This window comes from Leucoraja erinacea, chromosome 24 (genome assembly GCF_028641065.1).
Source record: "Leucoraja erinacea ecotype New England chromosome 24, Leri_hhj_1, whole genome shotgun sequence".
In the NCBI taxonomy this organism is placed as follows: domain Eukaryota; kingdom Metazoa; phylum Chordata; class Chondrichthyes; order Rajiformes; family Rajidae; genus Leucoraja; species Leucoraja erinaceus.
The window spans coordinates 23,807,356-23,829,185 of record NC_073400.1 but is presented as its reverse complement, the minus strand read 5'-3'; the positions used below and the strand labels follow the sequence as shown (position 1 = coordinate 23,829,185).

Here is a 21,830-nt window from a genome sequence, read left to right as displayed (position 1 = left end):
TTAGCAAGTGTACAGAAATAGTCCCCCGAGCTGGCATGCAAGAGGCACCATGCAGTAGATCGAGCCCCTTGCCTGACCTGGAATCCTGCTCCACTCACCTGGCTGAAGTCAATGAGCTGGTGTGTCTCCCAGACTGGTTGCTGGGACTGAGGCCAATAATATGATTGTGCAAATACCAACAGTTAATGCTGGAGGGGCCGGGGGGGTTTGTCCGCAGCCAATTTCCCCACTTCTGTTAAATCAGTTGAAAAGGCAGCACAGTCAGAGCACAAATTACACCTCGTAATGGCTGAGTTACTGTAATCGTTTGGGCCTGTTAAAAATGACATAACACTGGTAATTGACTCAAGCCATAAAACTGGGTATATAACCAGACTATCGGTCTGAAGATGGGTGTCAACTTGAAACGTCACCTATTCCTTTTCTCCAGAGATGATGTCAGACCCGCTGAGTGACTCCAGCATTTTGTGTCTCTCTTCGGTGTAAACCAGCATCTGCAGTTCCTTCCTACACAAGCAATCACCTTTATCAGTTTCCACTAACTTTATCCACTTGAAGGCTTTTAAAATAAAACTTTTCTTTAAAAGAATAAAAACAAGTTTTTAGAGGCCTATCAGTCGTTTTAGTTTACAATGAAATTCACCAGGGTATAAGTGTAATTAGTAGCCTGTTCGGCATGGATTTTATAAATCGTCTTCAGTAATCTGGTCAGATGATTTGCCTAGATTGATTAACGGTGCTTATTTATGTAATAAACCCAAGTTATCTTATTAACGAGACTGAAACATTTTTACTCAAATTTAATGAATAATACATTTTAAAATGTATTTTTAAATGACACTGTAAAGTGTTGCCTGATTGTACTCTTCCTGGAGGATTTCAAGTTGTGAGGATGTACAAATTAAATTGAGCAGAAACTTGTGCAAAAACTCACCTCTGGAAACTTGCTCAAGTTTGAACTCGTTTGTGCTGGTTTGTGCATTGATGGTGTCAATGCTTATGTCCCTATGCTCCGTTATTTTGTGAAGAGCTTCAAATAATATAATATATAATTACTAATTGTTACTTTAATAATAGTCTTAATTCAACACCTCGGTCGGTGCATGAACTAAAAACTTAAATGAGAAAGGTACCTCGGTCAAACCATAATAACCAGTAGAGGTTTATAATACATAAGATGACGCCCAAGTCAGGTGACCCTCTAAGTGCTGGTTCCAGAAGTGGATCTGTAATCATTCATTACAATCCATCCACTATTTTAAACCAATCGCTATACACTGTGGTTTTCTCAATTGTAATTATGTACAGTATAGTCTTTCCACTGACTGGCTGGCAAGTAACAGATTACACTACATCTTATGTAGAATAATCCTCTACTAGTTAATACGGTTGGGGTGGGAGATTGCAACCTTCACGTGGTCCACCCTGTTTCGACGAATGCAATCAACCTGGCGTGCACAAACAGAAGATCAAACAGAACAAGTTGTCTTACAACTTTAGGCTGTGCACGCCATACGCAAGAAGAAGTTAATACGGTTTGACCAGACGTACCTGTCTCATTTAAGTCTTTAGTCCATGCATAGAGATGCTGAATTAAGACTATTATCAAAGTAACAATTAGTAATTATAGATTACGTTATATTATTTGAAGCTCTTCACAAAATAACAGTGCATGGGCGCATAAACATTGACACAATCAACACAAGCCAGCACAATAGTGTTCAAAATTGAGCGGGTGTCCAGAGCTTCTCACCACACCTCGGTACACGTGACAATAAACTAAACTAAACTAAACGAAGATCTGGCAGTTGTTTGGCAAATGCTGGAAGAATAATTCATCTTTGGGCGCCAGCATTAAATGTGTAATTTTTTGTTGGCCATTGGTCTCACAATGCATTGAAGTGAAAGAATGTAAAAGTGTGCAGTTGAGTGCAAGTTGACAACCAAGTTAATTCCACTCCAATATTTATGTTCAATAAAGTCTTTATCCACTTTTCACTCACAGGCAACAGTTGGTTAAAATTAAATGCCAAAAAAATCCTCAGAGCTGTTTATGGTGGGATTGTCTCATTGAAATGCAGTGGAAACATTCATAGTTCAGTAAGTGGGGTGTGTGTGAAGGGGGATAGTGAGACAGCTCAGCAGAACTTCATTAAGATAGTCGGTAAACCCATCTCATAGATGTTCCAGGCAATACATGGAATACATGGAATACAAAGGAATAAAATTCCCCAACTTGGGAAATACGTCATGCAATATAATTGTGTTGAAAGGTGAAACATATATTGTCTATAAATATGTTGTGGATAGGATGGGACTCTGTTTCTCAAAACTGTTGACCTCTGGATGACTGAAGCCGGGATTTTCCTGGCCCTTATCTTCTTCCTTGTGTGTCTTCTCCGTGACGTCTTTAACCTGTGGGCACGGAGAAAGAACACGCTGAAGGAGCAAGATCACAGATCATCACGGAGGCAAGACGGGTAGACGGGGTAATTAGAGGCCTTTTAGAAGCAACTTCCTACACTAGAAATCTGCCCAAAACAGCGCCCAACCAAGGCGAATCTTGGTGTGTTAGTCACAGCAGTGGATTTGCAATCATGCATTACAATCGCTCCACTCTTTTAAATCTCTACTCCCACAGCAAGGTTGTCTTACTTTAAATATGCTCTTCTTAATCTCCTCTCAGGTCTGTCCATTCTCTGACTCCCAGGACCAGAATACCTACCGCAATGACTCAAGGACCCGACCTCATTGGAGACTTTTGGACTTTCTATGATCGGACTTTGCTGACTTTACCTTGCTTTTTATTATTTATGTTATTTTCTTTATCCTGTATCTGTACACTGTGGATGGCCCGATCGTATCCAACCCTGCCGTTGCACATCAGACAGGCCCCCTCACTGTCCATCTTCAAATCCAGTGTTAAAACACATTTGTACTCCCTGGCTTTTGAACATGCCTGAGGCTTTGCTTCTGTTTGTGGTGTTTTTGATGTTTCTTTATTTTGCATGTCTTTTCCTACTATTTCTTTTGATTGTTATTTTTGGTGTGTATTAACTTTTTTGTCAATGATTAGTGATGTACAACACTTTGTTGCAGCTATGTTTGTTTTTAAAGTGCTCTATAAATAAAATTATTATTATTATTATTATTATTTATTGTCTTTCCGCCAACTGGTTAGCACGCAACAAAGGCTTTTCACTGTACCTCAGTGAACGTGGCAATAAAATAAACTCAAACTTAAACTCATCTCAAACTGTTGATTATACACCAGCAGGAATTTTCTGAGGTTCTTCTCAGGGAACTACAATCACTTGTATAAAATCCCAGTTCACTTGCTATCTCTGGGAGTTCTGCCGATCATCGTCTGAAGTGGCGACAACCCATTGAGAATAACGAGGAATGTTTTCAATGGCAGCTCACAATGTGGGGCGATCTGCAGTATCACAGATTGCCTGCAGGTGGCAGTGCCACACCATAATGCATGCACTGAAAGGACATGAAGGAAGCAGGTAAAGGCCTTACTGCAGGAAGAACAAACTCCACCACGCAATAGGTTCATGGCCGTTCGTTGTTCTTGGGTCTACTTTCATGCTCAATCTCCATATTATGTGATTTAGTGTACAAACATTGACTAAATCTTGAACATACTGCGTCATATAGCGTGGAAACAGATCCTTCAGCCCAACTTGCCCACACCGACCAACATGTCCCATTTACACTAGTCTCACCTGCCTATGCTTGGCCCATATCCCTCTAAACCTATCCTATCTAGGTTCCTATCTAAAATGTTTCTTAAACATTGTGACAGTACCTACCTCAACTACCTCCTTTGAAAGCTTGTTCCACAAACCTATCACCCTTTGTGGAAGAAAAGTTGCCCCTCAGGTTCCTATTAAATCTTTCCCCCTTCACCTTAAACCTAATCCTCTGGTTTTTGATTCACCTACTTTGGGTAAAAGATTGGGAAATGGAGTTGAGGTGGACGAGTGAATTGACAGTGGGCCTGAGGAGCAGCTTGGCCCGTTCTTGTCCCCATGATGTTATGATCTAAGTTCAGATGGGCGTTTGACCAAATGTTGATTGCATGAATGAAGAGAATGAATGAAGAACAATTGGCTGGTGCAGGCACCTATGTCCCATGTGAGCCTCTTCTTAATCGGTCACCATCATCATCGGCTTGTGGCAACATGAGTTAGTTTACACTATCCCGTTCACATAATCGGATTGTCATCACTTCAACCTGGATCTCCCAGTACCTCCTCCCCTCTTCGCTAGACTAAACAGCTCTACAGCAATGTAAAAATCAACTCCAGGCAGTAAGAGGCTCAGGGTCTTTGGTCACAAGTGAATATCTAGTATGGTTTATAACTCCACTGAAAATGTGTCTGGAGTGTAGAGATGCAGCATGGAAACAGGCCCCAAGGCCCATGGAGTACATTCCAATCACCCGTTCACACTAGTTCTATGTTATCCCACTTTCACATCCACTCCTTACAGAGGCCAATTAACCGAACAAATCCACACATTTGTTTGCGATGTGGGAGGAAACCAAGCACCCGGAGGAAACTCACATGGTCACAAGGAGAACGTGTAAACTCCACACAGAGAGCAGCCAAGGTCAGGATTGAACCCAGGTCTCTGGTCCTGTGAGGCAGCAGCTTTACTAACTGCGCCACTATGCTGCCTATATGGAAAGCAGAGTTTAACCCCACATTCCCTGTTGAGTACCTCTGAGTGATCATCTTTGTTGCGAAAGTAGGAATAGCACACCAGACTCTTCCTCGTGATCAGGAGCCTCTCATCCACCTCCTGCTTGCTTTTTCCTGTAAGAAACAATTTCAAGATGCAGAGTGCATCAATCCACTGAGAAAAACAACATCAGCTCCTAAAGCTTACATCCACGGCGATCACGGCATTACACAATTCCTCTCTGCGATAAACCACAGAAATGCAATAGTTAGAATACGGCTTTGGAAAGTTTTTTAAAAACAGGGCTTTTATTTAACCTATAAAGGGGCGTTATCTTCATGGGAACATTTTTTGTATCTTCTCCAAGAAATAGGAATTTCAAAGTTATTCGTATTAGGGAGGAAATGTGATACCAGCAACGTGACTTAAACTCATTCCTATCGGGACGGTGATGGGAAATTCATGCCGTGCTTGAATCTCCAGCATATTTCATTAAAAATCTGGTGCAACGTGTAAAGTTCTCAGGGTGACTCCGAAACTCAAGCATGGTTCCATAAGTCTGGGACATGTAGGAAGGAACTGCAGATGCTGGCTTAAATCGATGATAGACACAAAAAGCTGGAGTTACTCAGTGGGACAGGAGGCATCTCTGGAGAGAAGGAATGGGTGACATTTCGGGTCAAGACCATTTTTCAGTCTGACCCTTCTTCAGTCTGAACGTCACCCAAAAACGTCACCCATTCCTTCTCTCCAGAGATGCTGCCTGTCCCATTGAGTTACTCCAGCTTTTTGTGTCTATCTTCCACAAGCAAGGAGTTTGTTTCATGTTTAGAGTTCAAATGGGCGTCTGATACAAAATACAGAGGTCTATCATTCCCATTCCATGTGCTACATTCCAAAATCATTCCAGCTGGGATGGATGTTTAGTTCAAAGTCCAGAGCTCCAATTTAGGAATTTCACAGTAGTTTAATCTCAGTTTAGTTTAGAGATACAGCGTGGAAACAGGTTCTATCGAGTCCATGCTGACCAGCGGTGCCCACACACTAACACCATCCTACACCCTAGGGACAATTTGACAATCATACCAAGCCAATTAACCTACAAACCTGTAAGTCTTTGGAGTGTTGGAGGAAACCCACGCAGGTCACAAGGAGAACATACAAACTGCGTATGTACAGTACTCATAGTTAAAATCGAACCCGGGTCTCTGGCACATTGTCATGTGTCCCTGATAGGACAATGAAATTCTTGCTTTGCTTCAGCACACAGAACATAGTAGGCATTTACTACAAAACAGATCAGTGTGTCCATATAATATAATATAAATATATACACGCATGAATAAATAAACTGACAAAGTGCAAATAACAGATAATGGGTTATTAATAACAGCAACCTGACCGCTGCACCACTGTGCCACCCCACAAATACAAATCTCTCTCTCTGGTTGGTACCATTTGGTTGTTGCATTTTTTGAACGCACTCAGAGGTTAAAATGATGTTATGCCCCTTTAAAATAAAGAGTTGCTTGTATAGAATGCACCAACCTGTTAGAAAGCTGACGATGAGCCCAATAATCAAAACAATCAAGGTTGCTAATGGGCTCAAGTAGAGATAGGAGAGTGAATACCATGTGTTGGCGATTCCTGGTCTGAAATCGAAGAATTGAGTTGCATTTAAGTATGGCAAAGATCTCAGGTGGCAAAGACCTCAATGGCAAAAACTGTGTACGAAAGGTCAACTAAAAATGGAATAAAGAGAAATTTGCCCAAAATATTCTCCCAAGTACCGAGCCTTGGTTCCTACACAAGTCAAGCCACTGGGCCTTTGGAGATACAACCTAAAATGACACTATTTATTTGCCTCCACTTCTTTGCTTGTGTTTTTTTTTGTTAATAGGTCTTTGCTACTCCCTGATACAACTCAGCAATTGTGCTCCCCTTAGCTGCATCACTGTGCTGTCCTTAGATAGTTTCATTGTAAATGAAGTTATCAAGCTGAGTTCTGTCCACAAGGAAGGAGGGAATAATAAATCAAAGAAAGCAGACTTTAAAAAAAAACCCCATAGAGAATAGAATACAATTTTAAAAGCAAATTCAAAATACATCCCTTGGAGCCATTGTCATACAGCATGGGAACAGGCCCTTCAGCCCAACTCATCCATGCTAACCCATCTGAAATCTGAAGACATATTAACTCGCATGTGTTGAACAGTCTAAATCAGCTGTTACCTGAAGTCCGGCTCTGTAACTTGGCTCATTGTTGTCCAGGTGCTTACAGTGGCAGTCCCCGTGGGCTCAGTGACGTTGAACAGACACCCCGCGGTGCTGATGGGAAGGGGCCGTGTTTTATCATCGAACGGAGGGTAGATCTGCCCTCCGATCCCAACCCAGAGCGTCACCACAAAGCTGACAACGAGGCCAGATATCGCACCCTGCCACAGAATACAACAACAACTTCCATTTACATAGCTCCTTACACATCGCCCAGGAGCATTTGAGGCTGAGCAACAGGAGATGTTAGGGAAGAACGATATCAGATGAGGTAAGAGGTGGGTTTTAAGGGATATCTTCAAAACGAGGAAATGGAAGAAGAAGGAAGGAATTCTGGAACTTGTAAATGCAATTATCAGGCTGACTTCTGTCCACCAGGAAGGTGGGAATACTAAATGAAAGAAAGTTGACTTTTAAAAAAAGGAGACGAGGAGTAAAATACAGTTTTAATCCCAATTTTAATAGAACAAGACCCCATCAACAATAAAAGTGTTAATAAAACACTTTTAAACACAATAAAAGAGTAATCTCTGCGAGGTTCTTTGGATTCCTTACTTGGTGACGTGGGGTTCTTGGAATGTCTGGTATTGGGAAAGGTCCATTGAATAGTGGTTTAGTCTAGAGATACAGCGCGGGAACTGAGCCCGCGCCAAACAGCGATCCCTGCACACCATTACTATCCTTTGCGCAGTCAGGACAATTTGCAAGCCAGTTAACCTACAAACCTGTATGGTCTTTGGAGTGTGGGAGGAAACCAGAGATCCCTGAAAAAACCATGTAGGTCATGGGGAGAACGTACAAACTCCGTACAGATAGCACCCATAATCGGGATCGAACCTGTGTCTCTGGCGCTGTGAGGCAGCAACTCTACCGCTGCGCCACTCTGGTGTTCAACAGGCGAACAATTTTTGTTGAGGCACATTGTTGCTAAATTCTATTGTGTATTAGGTGCAGGTTGTGGAGGCCTGAAATGTTAGCTGGATGTTGGATTAGATTGCAGGATATATCGACCATTTGCACTTGTAGATAAGGGCCAGAGGTTGTGAGGAAGCAGGTACTATGGGGATATCTCTTGGCCCTCTGGTTTAACATGATGTTTGTTGTGTATTGGGCACAGGAGGCAGGTGTATCCTGGAGATGTCAATGGGAATTTAGTACTGTCTACCCTCGTTATTCCAGATCTCTTTATAACAGAATTTGGTTATAGTGACGGAGGGACTATACTGCGGGAGTCCATGGAAATAAACAAGCAATTGATTCAAATGATACTTGTGCAATGATACTCTATTAAACAATGTATCAAACTGCCTTTAGTGCTTTTAGCTTGCAGTAACAAAATTACAGTTTTTGTTAAATTAACTAACTTGAAAACAACTTGTTTCCCTTACTTAGTTATAGCGGACAATCGGCAATAATGGGCACTGTTCCCTGACCCCATGTTTCATTATAATGAGGGCTATCTGTATTGACCAGCATTACTTTCTGGTCATGGTTACCGATAAGGGTCATTGACACAATGATAGACACAAAATGCTGGAGTAACTCAGTGGGACAGGCAGCATGTCTGGAGAGACAGCACAATGATGATGGGCTCCCCAAAATTGAGGACCATCTTGGCTTCTCCTCCTGGCCCTCAGTTGTGCACATTTACCACCACTAGCTCTGTGCATCTTGGATATTCCTGCCTTCTTGGTGGAACTGTTTGCCACTCGGCACCCAAACAGATGCAGGTGAACGTTGCTCTCTTTGAAGAGAGAGCTTCAGTAACCTCACTTAAACAGTGAGCTAACAACCAATATCTACAGCCAGGAAAGAGCTGGAGGTATAAATAATTTGCAAGCACTATCATATTGAACGTTGTGAGCAACAGATATGGGCCTCCTCTGTAGCTGTGGGGTGAGACAGATCTTCATGAGGTCCTGGGAGAACTGAAGCCATCACTCCCCCATCAAGATAAAGTGGGAAAATGTTTCTAGAAAACCCTCAGCCCTCTCCATCTTTGCCTCCTCCCAGTAAAGTTAGCAGGCACGGCCAGCAAAGCAGGAAGTGAGTGATCTCAACTAACTGTAGCTCTCCTTCAAGTCAGGAGTAATGGGGAGAAGGCAGGAAAATGGGTTTGAGAGGGAAAGATAGATCAGCCATGATTGAATAGCGGAGGAGACTTGATGGGCCGAATGGCCAATTTCTGCTCCAATCACATATTATGAACATTACTATTATTATTATTATTATTATTATTATTATTATTATTATTATTTTTATTATTATTAGAAGCCTTTTGAGGCTCCAAAAGCCACACAACTGGCCGAATCATTTTGCCAGAATTTCACTAACCATTCTATAACCGGGCGAGTCAGGCAGAGAATTTAAAAGCGAGTTAATATCGGAAACAAAAGATGCCTTAGAGGCCAGATTTCTCCCAGATACTTACAGTTGAATTGGCACAAGGGAATATCATGCCCAAGAGAAAGAATCCAAGCAGTGGACCTCCAATAACCCCAAATATTGTGAGGGCAGCCTGGAACAAAGGAGAAGATGCAGAGCTGTTACATTTGTACTTCATGTGGGACAGAGGCACTTCAAATGCTCTCCGTGATACCAATGAACAAATTCTGGAAGCATCCGGTTTTGGATTTTTCTCCCTATTTTGTAACATTTGAATCGATCTGTCGTCAAATAAGATGATGGAATATGGTAAATTACAAGAGCTGGGAAATATTTAGATGGGTAACCACATTTCATTCTCTTGTGTTAGTTTAGTTCAGTTGAGACATATAGTGTAGAAACAGGCTCTTCAGCCCACTTAGTCCGCGCCGATCAATGATCACAGCAGTAGAGTTGCTGCCTTACAGCACCCCAGAGACTCAGGTTCGATCCTGACCTCGGGTGCTGTCTGTACAGAGTTTGTACGTTCTCCCTGTGACCACATGGTGGTCCAGTTTCCTTCCATATTACAAAGAGATGCCGGTTTATAGGTTAATTGGTTTCAATAAATTGTTCTTAAGGTGTAGGACAGAACTAGTATATGGGTGCTTGGTGGTTGGTGTGGAATTGGTGGGCTGAAGGGCTTATTTCCAGATCCTTATTAACAAGGCATTTTATACGTACATTATAAACAAGAGAGTAAGCAGGGAGATGGTCAGATAAAGAGTGTTTTATTGTCGTAAGTTCCAAAATGGAACAATGAAATTATTTCTTGTAACAGCACAACAGATATGTAAACATAGAACTCCGTAAACACCATAATAAACAACATAATAATTTCAGTATATATATTTTTGAAACTTGGAGTCGATGTAAACAAGGTATTAAATGAAAACTTTGCTTGGTATGCACCAAGGAGAGGAACATGGAGGATACTGAGATCAGTGTGGGGTAGATTAATGTGCTGGGGCATTGTGACATTAACAAGGGTCTCTTCAACAACATTAAAGTGGATAAGTCACCAGGCTTGATGGGATCTATCCCAGGTTATTGAGAGAGATAAGAGAAGAGGCAGCTGGGACCTTGACCAAGAGTGTAGCAAGGAACTGCAGTTGCTGGTTTAAACCAAAGATAGACAGAAAAAGCTGGAGTAACTCAGCAGTACAGGCAGCATCTCTGGAGAGAAGGAATGGGTGACGTTTCGGGCCGAGATCCTTCTTCACCCGAAACATCATCCACTCCTTCTCTCTGGAGATGCTGCCTGTCCCGCTGAGTTACTCCAGCTTTTTTTGTCTATCTTGACAAAGATCTTTGTATTTTCTCTAGCCAAAGGCCACCTCCCTGAGGACTGGTGAGTGGACAATATTGTTCCTTGGTTTAAGAAAGGAAAAATAAATGATCCAGGGAATTATAGGGCGGTGACCCTCACTTCATTGTAGAGAAACTATTGGAGAAGATTCATAGGGTTTGGATTTACTCGTTTTTGGGAGAAAAGTAGCTAATTAGGGACAATTGGCATGACTGTGCAGGCAGGTCATGCCTTACAAACTTGATTGAGTTTTTTGTGGAGGTGACAAAGGTGAGTGATGAGGGTAGGACCATGGATATCATCTACATGTACTTTAGTAAAAGGCATTGAGAGGGTGCTGAATCTGTGGAATTCATTGCCACAGAAAGGCATGGAGGCCAAATCAATGGATGTTTTTAAGGTGGATTTTGACAGGTTCTTGGTTCGTACGAATGTCAGGGGTTGTGGGAAGAAGGCAGGAGAATGGGGTTGAGAAGGAAAGATAGATCAACCATGATTGAACGGCTGAATAGACCAGGTGTATTGATATTGCTTCCCTGACATGAAAGTTTAGGAAAGGTTGCACTGTTCACCAGAAACAACAATACTCTTGATTACGAACGCCAACATCAGCTTAAAGGTATAAAGTTCTTTGTAATGCAGCTGAATCCTACCTGGAGCACAGCTCCCATCAAGGAGGATAATGCAGCCATTCCAATGCAGATGACTCCAAACATGAGACCTAAGAAAGTAAACAAACAATGGGCAGTCTTTTAGAAAGAAGGTGAGGTGGAACTTCTTTAGTCAGAGAGTAGTTAATCTGTGGAACACATTGCCACAGAGGGCTGTGGATGCCAAGAGTGGATATTTTTAGTCAGAGGGTGGCGAATCTGTGGAATATATTGCCACAGACAGCTGTAGAGGCCAAGTCAATGGATATTTTTAAGGTGGAGATTGACAGATTCTTGATTAGTAAGGGTTGTGGGGAGAAGGCAGGAGAATGGGGTTGAGAGGGAAAGATAGATTAGCCATGATTGAATGGCGGAGTAGACTTGATGGACCGAATAGTCAAATTCTTCTCCTGGAACTTATGAAGTGGGTCCTATCTCTGAAACAAGGGTTTGAATGGGCCAGCTAACCTACCCCTGCATTTACTATCACCACTCTGCTCACAGCCCCCCAAGAACAGCAGTTCTATAACAGATGACCAAGGATTTGATCCACTGCTCGAGGGCCTTCAGATGTGATGAGTTGTCTAAGAGGGGAACAGGTTTACGGAATGTATTGCCAGAGGAAGTAGTAGAGGCGGCTATAATTACAATGCTCAAAAAAAATAATTGGATAAGCATGTGGATTGTAAATGTTTGGAAGATATGGGACTAACTGAGGTAGGTAACTTTGTTGGCACAAGCAAACTGTTTCGGTGTTATATAACCTTTGACTTTATAGATAAGATGCCCTTAAGACCTTCCCTAGGGTGGCACGGTGGTGCAACGATAGAATTGCTGCCTTACAGTGCCAGAGACCCAGGTTCGATCCTGACTACGGGTGCTGCACGTTCGTTTGTACATTATCCTCATGACCTGCGTGGGTTTTCTCCGGGAGCTCTGGTTTCCTCCCACATTCCAAAGACGTACAGGTTTGTAGGTAATTGGATTAGTTAAATTGTAAATTGTCCCTAGCGTGCGCAGGAAAGTGTTCGTGTGCAGGGGTCGATGGTCGGCACGGACTCCGTGGACTGAAGAGCCATGTTCTGCCCTCTAATCTATACTAAACTAAACTAAACTAGTTAAGAGGATTAATGAATGAAGTGCTGATATACACTTCACACACAGTGAGTGAAAACAATGCTATGTATATTAGGTTACTAACAACCATAATGTCTCACTTACTGAGGCCCTTTGTGATCCAAGCCAGTTTCTTCTCAGACAAGGTGAAGTTAGGTTTGAGGATGTCCTCCACTGTGACAGCAGCCAGTGCGTTGATGCTGGAGGAGACTGTACTGGAGCCATCAATGGGAAAGAATCAGTGCCAGGAGACAGGAGGACAACGTACCAGAGATAGATCAATGGGCAGGAGTCAGTGTGTTGATGCAAGAGAGACTAATAGAGTCAGAGAGTCATAAAATCATACAGTGTGGAAACAGGCCCTTCGACCCAACTTGCCCATGGCGACTGACATCTACACCAAAGATGATCTACACTACTCCCACCTGTCTCGATATAGTCCATATCCCTCTAAACCTGTCCTATCCAATGTCCCTGTCTAAATGTTTCTTAAATGTTGTGATAGTCCCTGTCACAACTATCTCCTTCAGTGCTGTTTCCATGCACCCACTACCCTTTGTGTAAAACAGTTACCGCTCAGGTTCCTATTAAATCTTCACTCCCTCATCCCTTAAATATGTTTCTTGATTCCCCTACTCTGGGCAAAAGACTCTGTGCATTTAACCGATCTATTCCTCTCACGATTTTGTACACCTCTATAAGATTCTGCCTCGTCCTCCTACACTCCAAGGAATAAAGTCCTACTCTGCTCAACCTCTCCCTAGATTCCTGGCAACATCCTTGTAAATCTTCTCAGTACCATTTCCAGCTTGACAACATCTTTCCTGTAAAATGGTGACCAAAACTGAACACAATCTCTAAATGTGTCTTACATAACTGCAACTTTGCCTCCATAATTCTATGCACAATACGCTGACTGGCAGCACGTTTGCGCAGCGGTGGAGTTGCGGCCTAATGCCCCTGTCCCACTTAGGAAACCTGAACGGAAACCTCTGGAGACTTTGCGCCCCACCCAAGGTTTCCGTGCGGTTCCCGGTAGTTGCAGGTGGTTGCCGGAGGTTACAGGTAGTGGAAGCAGGTAGGGAGACTGACAAAAACCTCCGGGAACTACACGGGAACCTTGTGTGGGGCGCAAAGTCTCCAGAGGTTTACGTTCAGGTTTCCTCAGTGGGACAGGGGCATTACAGCAGTTGCAACACCGGAGACCCGGATTCGATCCCGACTACGTGTTCTGTCTGTACGGAGTTTGCACGTTCTTCCCATGACCGCGCGGGTTTTCTCCAAGGTCTTCGGTTTCCTCCCACACTCCAAAGACGTACAGGTACATAACTTAATTGGTTGGGTATATGTGTAAATTGCCCCTAATATGTGTAGGATAGTGTTAATATGCGGGGATCACTGGTTGGCATGGACTCGGTGGGCCGAAGGGCCTGTTTCTGCGCTGTATCTATAAACTAAACTAAACTACACTGACTGATGAAGTCCATAGGCTGGAATCAAAGCCAAGAATGCTGTGAAATTATATTCTGCACTCCGGTATTTTTTTCTTTGCTGGGAATAAGACTCTGACAATGACTTTTGGGAGTTGAGGGATAACATTGCTGGAAAGGAGAGATATTTGGGGCAGGTTTATACCCACTATTCTCTATATTCGTGTGTTGTATTGTCAGAGTAGATTAGATAGCATGCAAACAAAAGCTTCTCTGGTATTTTTCCTCTTTGCTCTACCTGTTGTACTCATGTTTGGCTTGGTTGTATTCATGTGTAGTATTATCTGAATTGGTTAGAAAGCACACAAACAAAAGCTTTACGCTGCATCTTGGTACACGTGACAATAATACAGACAAACCTAACCGTGAATCGGGACATTGAAAATGAAGACAGTTCGACGGAGGCAAACATACCTCAAAGTCCCACTGTATGCAGCTGCAACAAAGAGTCCCGGAACTCCAGGATAATCTCCCAGAAAATCCATCACCAGATATGGGAGCAACTATAACACAGGAATATATCACAATTAGAGGCAGTACAGTAGAGCACATCTTCAGGGCATTCTGCCTGTGCGTTGTGATGCAAGATACTACGGGGAATATAGTCTATACCAGTTTGCACATGGAATTCTACTTGGCTGTGAAACCATTCCAACCCACATGTACATTCCAGATTGGGAAAAGTTGGAGGAGAACCAGGATAGCTTGGGAGGAATTGGGGTGGGGGACAGGTTTGTACTGACATTGTGTGGAGACTCCACAGAAACAAAACTAGGTTAAGCGTTGCAGATGGGATCAGGGGAAGGGGGGGGGGGAAGGTTCGAGGATCGAATTGAGGATTTAAGGGGCAATACTTCCCTCGCAGAGGCTGATGACTATATGGAACAAACTATTGGAGAATGTGGTAGAGGCGAATATAATGACAATCTTTAAGATTCTCTCGGGACAGGGAAATTGATAAGAAAGGGTTGAGAGGAATACGTGCCAAATGCAAGCAAATGGGATTAGTTCAGGAAGACTCCTCGGATGAGTTGGGCCAAATAACCCGTTTCTGCAACATGTCATTTCTGATTTGGGTCAAATGAAGGAGAAAGTGAGAAACACGTTCTACACAGTGGAGGATGCACTTAGGACCAGATCCTCAAATAGGCATTAGGACCTCAATTTTCATAAGCATCTCAAATGTTAGAAAGTAGTCTGTTTCCCAATATAGCATTTGCATTTATGTGGAGGATGATCAGGAGCAACAGATTGCAAAACAATTTTGGTTCTTCCTTTCTTCCTCCTTGCATCCAATAATCGGTACACATACGTACAATTTCTCACAGAGCCGCGATAAGTAGTCTTAACCTAATTGCTGTGGACTTATCAAGCACGACACCTGGAGGCTGCAGCGAATTGTCCAATCAGCTGAGAAGGTTATTGGCTGCAACCTTCCCTCCATTGATGAACTGTACACTGCAAGGGCCAGGAAGCAAGCGGGCAAGATCATCTCTGACCCCTCTCACCCTGGCCTCAAACTCTTTGAATCACTTCCCTCCTGGAAGGCGACTCAGGATTGTCAAAGCTGCCACAGTCAGACATAAAAACAGTTTTTATCCACGAGTAGTTGCTCTACTCAACAGCCAAAAATCTGTAGCCTCCCTTTGATCTGGTATTTTGTTGGTTCACATGCTTGATCAATGGTGTTTTATCATTAATGTTTTATTATTATTAATGTTTAGTGTTTTCTGAGTCATTCGTAACTGTCACTGTATGTCAAGTTGTTACTTGTGGGCGGAGCACCAAGGCAAACTCCTTGTATGTGAATACTTGGTCAATAAACTTACTTACTTACCTGATCTACAGCTCTGACTTGCTTTGCTTCTATTGGGTCGCACTGGTAGTAGATGGAGTACATGGTCAACCCACTCAGCACTGCGCACACAGCTGTCAGCCAGAGGCCGACCATGTTGAGGTAGAGAGATCTGGAAGAGTTCAAACAACCAGTCTGAGAAATGGTAGCTTCAATGTTTGGAAGAGGCACATCTCACAAATGCTGGGGATATATTGCTTGGTCAAACACGATATACAACAATAAGACTTATTGAGTGATTCTGGGAAGAACACCTCCAGTAATTCATATCCAGCCCTGGAGACGCCAACTTCAGAACTTGCACCTTTTTATTTCAAAAAATATACTTTATTCGAGAAATAAATATATACACAATACATGATCCTTACAAAACTCCATCGGCATTCTCGGAGGCTATACCTGCATTCAATACTGCCTACACAAATTACACAAATGTATCCCCCAGTCTTGCCACTCATGTGGCCCACTGGCGAGGAATCCCTTCCCTTATTTTTGAGGGTGTCACCACCACACCCTGACCCCCATGTCCAGCAGCAGAAGGACCCTAGACTGTGGTCCACTTGCACCACTAGTTCTCAGTGAGAATTTAGCCTTTCAGCCATCTCTCCACCATCCAGCTCTTACCATGCTAAGCTCAAAGCCCCAGGTGCCCTTTGGTCCATAGATCTCCTGTTCACACTTGTTCTATGTTATCCCATGTTTGCATCCAGTTCCTACACACGGCAGGCAACTTACACAGGCCGATTAACCTACCAACCTGCGCATCACAGAGAGAAAGTGCAAACTCCACATATACAGTACCAGAGGTCAGGATTAAACCTGGGTCTCTGGTGCTGTGAGCCAGCAGCTCTACTAGCTGTGTCATTGTGCCACCCCATTGTGCATTTGTTCAATACTTTTGTTTCACACACTGCCCGAGAGCCTGTGACACATCTAACATTACATGCTGGATGTAGACACACAATACTGGAGTAACTCAGCAAGACAGGCAGCATCTCTGGAGAGAAGGAATGGGTGACGTTTCGAGTCGAGACTCTTCACCAGCTGTGTGTTTATTGATTTAATATCATACGGTGTGATGACCTGCCGTGTGTCCGACATATAACCTGAGCTCAATTAATCCAGGCATGTGTGTGCTGTTACTTACAGTTTAGCCTCACCCATGCTTCTGCAGGCAAGGTACCGCTGGACCTGAGACTGATTGATGCCATAGATCGCTGTCCACATGAAACTCCCACCAACCACAATTGTCCAGAATGTGTGACGTCTTAACGGATCTGGGTCAAAGCTATGAAGAGAAAAAGGCACGGCGGTGAGGAGCCATGATGTGGACTTGTTTTAAACCAATAAATGAATTGCCACAGGCAGCTGTGGAGGCCAAGTCAATGGATATTTTAAAGGCAAGATTGGTGGATTCTTGATTAGTAAGGATGCCAGGGGCTAAGAAGGCATGGCGGGTGAATGGGGTTGAGAGGGAAAGATAGATCAGCCATGATTGAATGGCGTAGTAGACTTGATACGCTGAATTACCTAATTCTGCTCCTATAACTTAGGAACTTATGACATTGTCCACAGAGGCATTAGGGTCATTGAGTTGTACTGCACAGAAAAACAGGCCCTTCAGCCCATTGAGTCTTTGCCGACTCTCAAGCGCCCATTTATACTAACCCTACATGATTCCCACTTGTTTATTTTCCCCACATTCCCTTTGACTTCCCCCCTAGATTGTATCCCTCACCTACACAACAGCAATTTACAATGGCTGATGAATCTACCAACCCATATGTCTTTGGGATAAGGATGGAAAATAGAACACCTAGAGGAAATTTCAAGCGGTATAGTGGAGTTCAAGTCCCAATCAGCATCAATGCTGCTGAAGTGAAAATGGCTGAGAGCTTCAAGATCCTTGGCATAAATATTACCACCGATCTGCTATGGGCCACCTACACTGAGGTAATGGTGAGGAAGCCACACCAACCCCTCTATTTCCTCAAGACTAACAAAATCCAGCATGTCACCAATGACTCTTACAAACTTCTACAGATGCACCACAGTAAGCATCTGTCTGGTAGCATCCCAGGTCTCAATACTATTTCCAACTGTTTCACCAGCAGGGCTCAATCCTATCTTGAATGATCCCATTCCCTGTCCCTTCACCATCACCTCCAGTCCTACCTAAAGGTCTTGAACTTCAGCTATGTCAAATCTTGAGCACCTCTTCAATCTAACTCCTGTGTCTCGATTCTAAATCGTTCCCAGCCTCATAAGTGAGGCCTTGTCTGCATTTCAAGAGGTGACTTATGGGTGCAGTCAGAGATGTCTCAACCTCAATCTCACAGACATATTTGGAGTGGAGGTATGGGGCAAGACTTATCCTTAACTTTTTCACACACAGGTGGGTCTAGACCATAGAAATTGTCGGTAATTCTGACAATTTGCTCAGATTTCCGTAGGGAGTTTGTATGTTCTCACCGTGACCTGTGTGGGTTTTCTCCAGGATCTCCAGTTTCCTCCCGCACTCCAAAGACGTACAGATTTGTAGGTTAATTGGTGTGGTATCATTGTAAATTGTCTCTAGTGTGTGGAGACTGGTGTTAATGTGCGGGGATCGCTGGTCGGCAGGGACTCGGTGGGCCGAAGGGCCTGTTTCCGCGCTGTATCTCTGAACTGAACTAAACTAAACTAACTTCATCTTCCAGTGATTATAAACCTTTCCCCAAACATCTTTCTGACCATTTTATCCTCCAGCTCCCAAAAACAGTCAAGAGTCTTACTCCCAGAAGTTGAGTCTGCCTCCTTCTTGAGAGATATTCCAGATCCGTTGAAATCCTCCTTGGACAACCGAACCTCGGATTATCACAGCCAAAAAGCCCGAGATCATTATGAGCATCTGGAACACATCCGTCCACACCACGGCCTTCAGACCACCCTGCAAACACAAGAGACGGTTGAGACAATCGGCCAGGCATCTTTGTTGAATCTGCAACCTAAACAAAGATACCTGTTGCTCAACATTGGTTAATCTGATAGATGTGCTTCTACATCAAATAAATTGTGTATCATTGTGAGCATACTCCTTTGATGTTCTTGCATTATTACTATCAAAGCTTTCCCATTCCTGCAACTTTCCATTCAAACCAGCCAAGACTGAGATAGTGTGATTTAGCAGCAGATGAATGTATGCAATGCAAGTTCCTTTGTGTGATTGCACAGGAACAGATTAAAACCTGTCACATTACACTGTTTCCATGCAGACTCTGTAAATGGCAGAGGTGGGTTATTTATTTTAATGTGTAGGAAGGAACTGTCGATCTGGTTTAAACCGAAGGTGGACACAAAAAGCTGGAGTAACTCAGTGGGACAGACAGCATCTCTGGAGAGAAGGAATGGGTGATGTTTCTGTAGAGAAACTTCTTCAGACTTCTGAAGAAGGGTCTTGACCAGAAACGCCACCCATTCCTTCTCTCCAGAGATGCTGCCTGTCCCGCTGAGTTACTCCAGCTTTTGTGTCTATCTTGTTTTATTTATTTTCATCCCCAGTTAGGTGTGACTGTAGTCACTCAGCAATGTGGCATAGAGATTTCATGGAGAACGTTCTCTAAAATGCACTTGTCACCTATCAATGTTCTCCAGAGATGCTATCGGACCTGTTGAGTTACTCCAGCATATCGTGCTTTTTGATCAAACCACCGAGCCCGTGCTGACCAGCGATCCCCACACGCTAACGCTATCCTACACACACCAGGGATAAGTTACAGTTGTACCAAGTCAATTAGCCTACAAACTCGTATGTCTTTGGAGTGTGGGGGGAAACCAGAGCTCCTGGAGAAAACCCACGCAAGTCGCTGGGAGAACGTACAAACTCTGCACAGATAGCACCTGTAGTCAGGATTGAACCCGGGTCTATGGGACTGTAATGCAGCAACACTATCACTGCGTCAAAGGCAATGCTAATGCTATGTATGTAATATGTAGCTAGAGCTAATGGATAGCCACTGACAGAAGTCAATGGTAAAGGTATGTGAAACATATTTAATGATTGAGGGATGAAGAAAAAGCAAATGTGATAAGATTGGACATGGATTCCCAGAAATTGGATCATATAGTGCCACATTTTTTGTATGCTGCATGACCCAGATTCAGCGAAAAAATTGTCAACAAAAATTGGGAGTCACCACACTGATTGCAAAGTTTGGGATCTTCGTTCTGGATTCCGTTATTCAACTGATGCGTAATGTACAGACCTCAGATACATGGAGAGGCCTTCAGTGACACAGCTGGATGACACCTAGGTGGCTGATCCACCTCAAACGCTGCTGGCTAGGTAATGAATATAGTGACGAAGCTAGTGTTCTATCTCTGGATAGAAGGAATGGGTGACGTTTCAGGTCAAGACCCTTCTTCCAAAACGCCACACATTTCTTCTATCCAAAGATGCTGCCTGTCCCGCTGAGTTACTAAAAGACATATCTAATAGGAGTAAACTTACCAGAGTACAATAGAAGGTGCAGACAAGCCCCGTAGCAACAAGAACTCCCCAGAGATTGAATCCAGTTACTGATAAAAAAACAAAAGGTGTTGCAAGTTAGTGCACGGAAAGATTCTACCTTTCTACAGTGTGTTTTTTACTGGGCAACATTAAATCTCGTCATAAATTAAAAAAATTACATGGCTGTAATCCCAGAGGGAAGCAACAAATTGAAGACGATGAGAGAAACAAAGCAGATTCAGCTGGCGACAATGTGCAGAAGGATCAGGGAGGTTAAAGAGTGGATTGGAGAGATTTGCAGAGACGGATGAAAATCTAAAGACAAATTAAAAGTGGAGAGACATCCAGACATGGGTCAGAATGTCATCCAGACAAAGGAACACGCAGATGTGTCATAAGGGAGCTATATTGAACACGAGGGGAAGAGATCAATGTAGAACTGGAGCTTAGTAACATGTTTTGATGAAAGGCCATTAACCTGAATAATGAACTCTTTTTCTCCCACCACTAATGCTGTTGTTATTTCTACCCTTGTTTCACATACTAATGGCCTACATACATTTTTCCTTTTGCAAGAATTCAAATATAATTTTCTCATTGTTATTTAATGCAGAATGGGTAATATTTTGGGCAGAATTGCCTAAGGAAGGGTGCTTGCAGATCTCAGTTTTTCATTGAACGGGCACCAATAACAGCGGAAGCAAAGACTGCCAAAATGACAATGAGAAAGGTTTCGAGGACTTGAGCAGCACAGTGGCACAACTGTAGAGTTTGCTGCCTTGCAGTGCCCAGAGACCCAGGTTCGATCCTGACTAGGGATGCTGTCTGTAAGGAGTTTGTATTGTTCTCCCTGTGACCTCATGGGTTTTCTCCGGGAACTCCGGTTTCTTCCCACACTCCAAAGACGTACAGGTTTGTAGGTTACTTGGCTTCGGTAAGAATTGTAAATTGTCCCTAGTGTGTAGGACAGTGCTCGTGTACAGGGGTCACTGGTCGGTGCAGGTGGTGGGCCGAAGGGCCTGTTTCCATGCTGTATCTCTAAACTAAACTAAACTAGACTGACAAAGGGCCGGACGAACTCAGCGGGTGCAGACTAATCAGTCTGAAGAAGGGTCCCGACCTGAAACATGCTCGGACCATTCCTTCCACAAACGCTGCCTGATCTGCTGAGTTCCTCCTGCACTGTTTTTTGCTCAAGATTGCAGCATCTGCAGTTGTTTGTATCTCCATTTGAGGACTGATGACATGGAACTCTGCAATGTCACACATATATTAATTATTCTAACGAATAAGCAAGCTTACAGAATTAAACAGTGAACTGGAGAAAAAAATGAAACACATTTGTGAAAAATAAACTGGTCCTAGCAGAGAGGGAGTGTCAAGAAAGAATGGTGATTGTCCACATTGGAGATGGGAAAATTATTTTACAGAAAAGTAAGATAACAATTTGCTTTTATACAATATATATATAACATAGCAAAACCAGTTCACAGGAACATTACCAAACCAAAAATATATACTGAGCACAGAA

The 21,830-nt window shown here is 43.2% G+C and overlaps 1 protein-coding gene across 1 annotated transcript in view; it reads right to left on the bottom strand.

Annotated features, from left to right (window-relative positions):
* Nucleotides 1-777: 777 nt before the first annotated feature.
* The window catches only part of slc5a8l (solute carrier family 5 member 8, like), a 32,497-nt gene continuing 11,444 nt past the window's right edge, over nt 778-21,830 (bottom strand). The window contains exons 4-15 of the mRNA XM_055654804.1: nt 20,300-20,367; nt 18,585-18,739; nt 16,958-17,098; nt 15,793-15,922; nt 14,370-14,458; nt 12,571-12,680; nt 11,353-11,420; nt 9,398-9,484; nt 6,925-7,127; nt 6,241-6,344; nt 4,732-4,826; nt 778-2,415 (exon numbers count right to left, since the gene is read on the bottom strand). Of these exons, the coding sequence (XP_055510779.1) occupies nt 2,290-2,415; nt 4,732-4,826; nt 6,241-6,344; nt 6,925-7,127; nt 9,398-9,484; nt 11,353-11,420; nt 12,571-12,680; nt 14,370-14,458; nt 15,793-15,922; nt 16,958-17,098; nt 18,585-18,739; nt 20,300-20,367 (1,376 nt within the window). The 3' untranslated portion in view covers nt 778-2,289. The remainder of the gene's footprint in view (nt 2,416-4,731; nt 4,827-6,240; nt 6,345-6,924; nt 7,128-9,397; nt 9,485-11,352; nt 11,421-12,570; nt 12,681-14,369; nt 14,459-15,792; nt 15,923-16,957; nt 17,099-18,584; nt 18,740-20,299; nt 20,368-21,830) is intronic.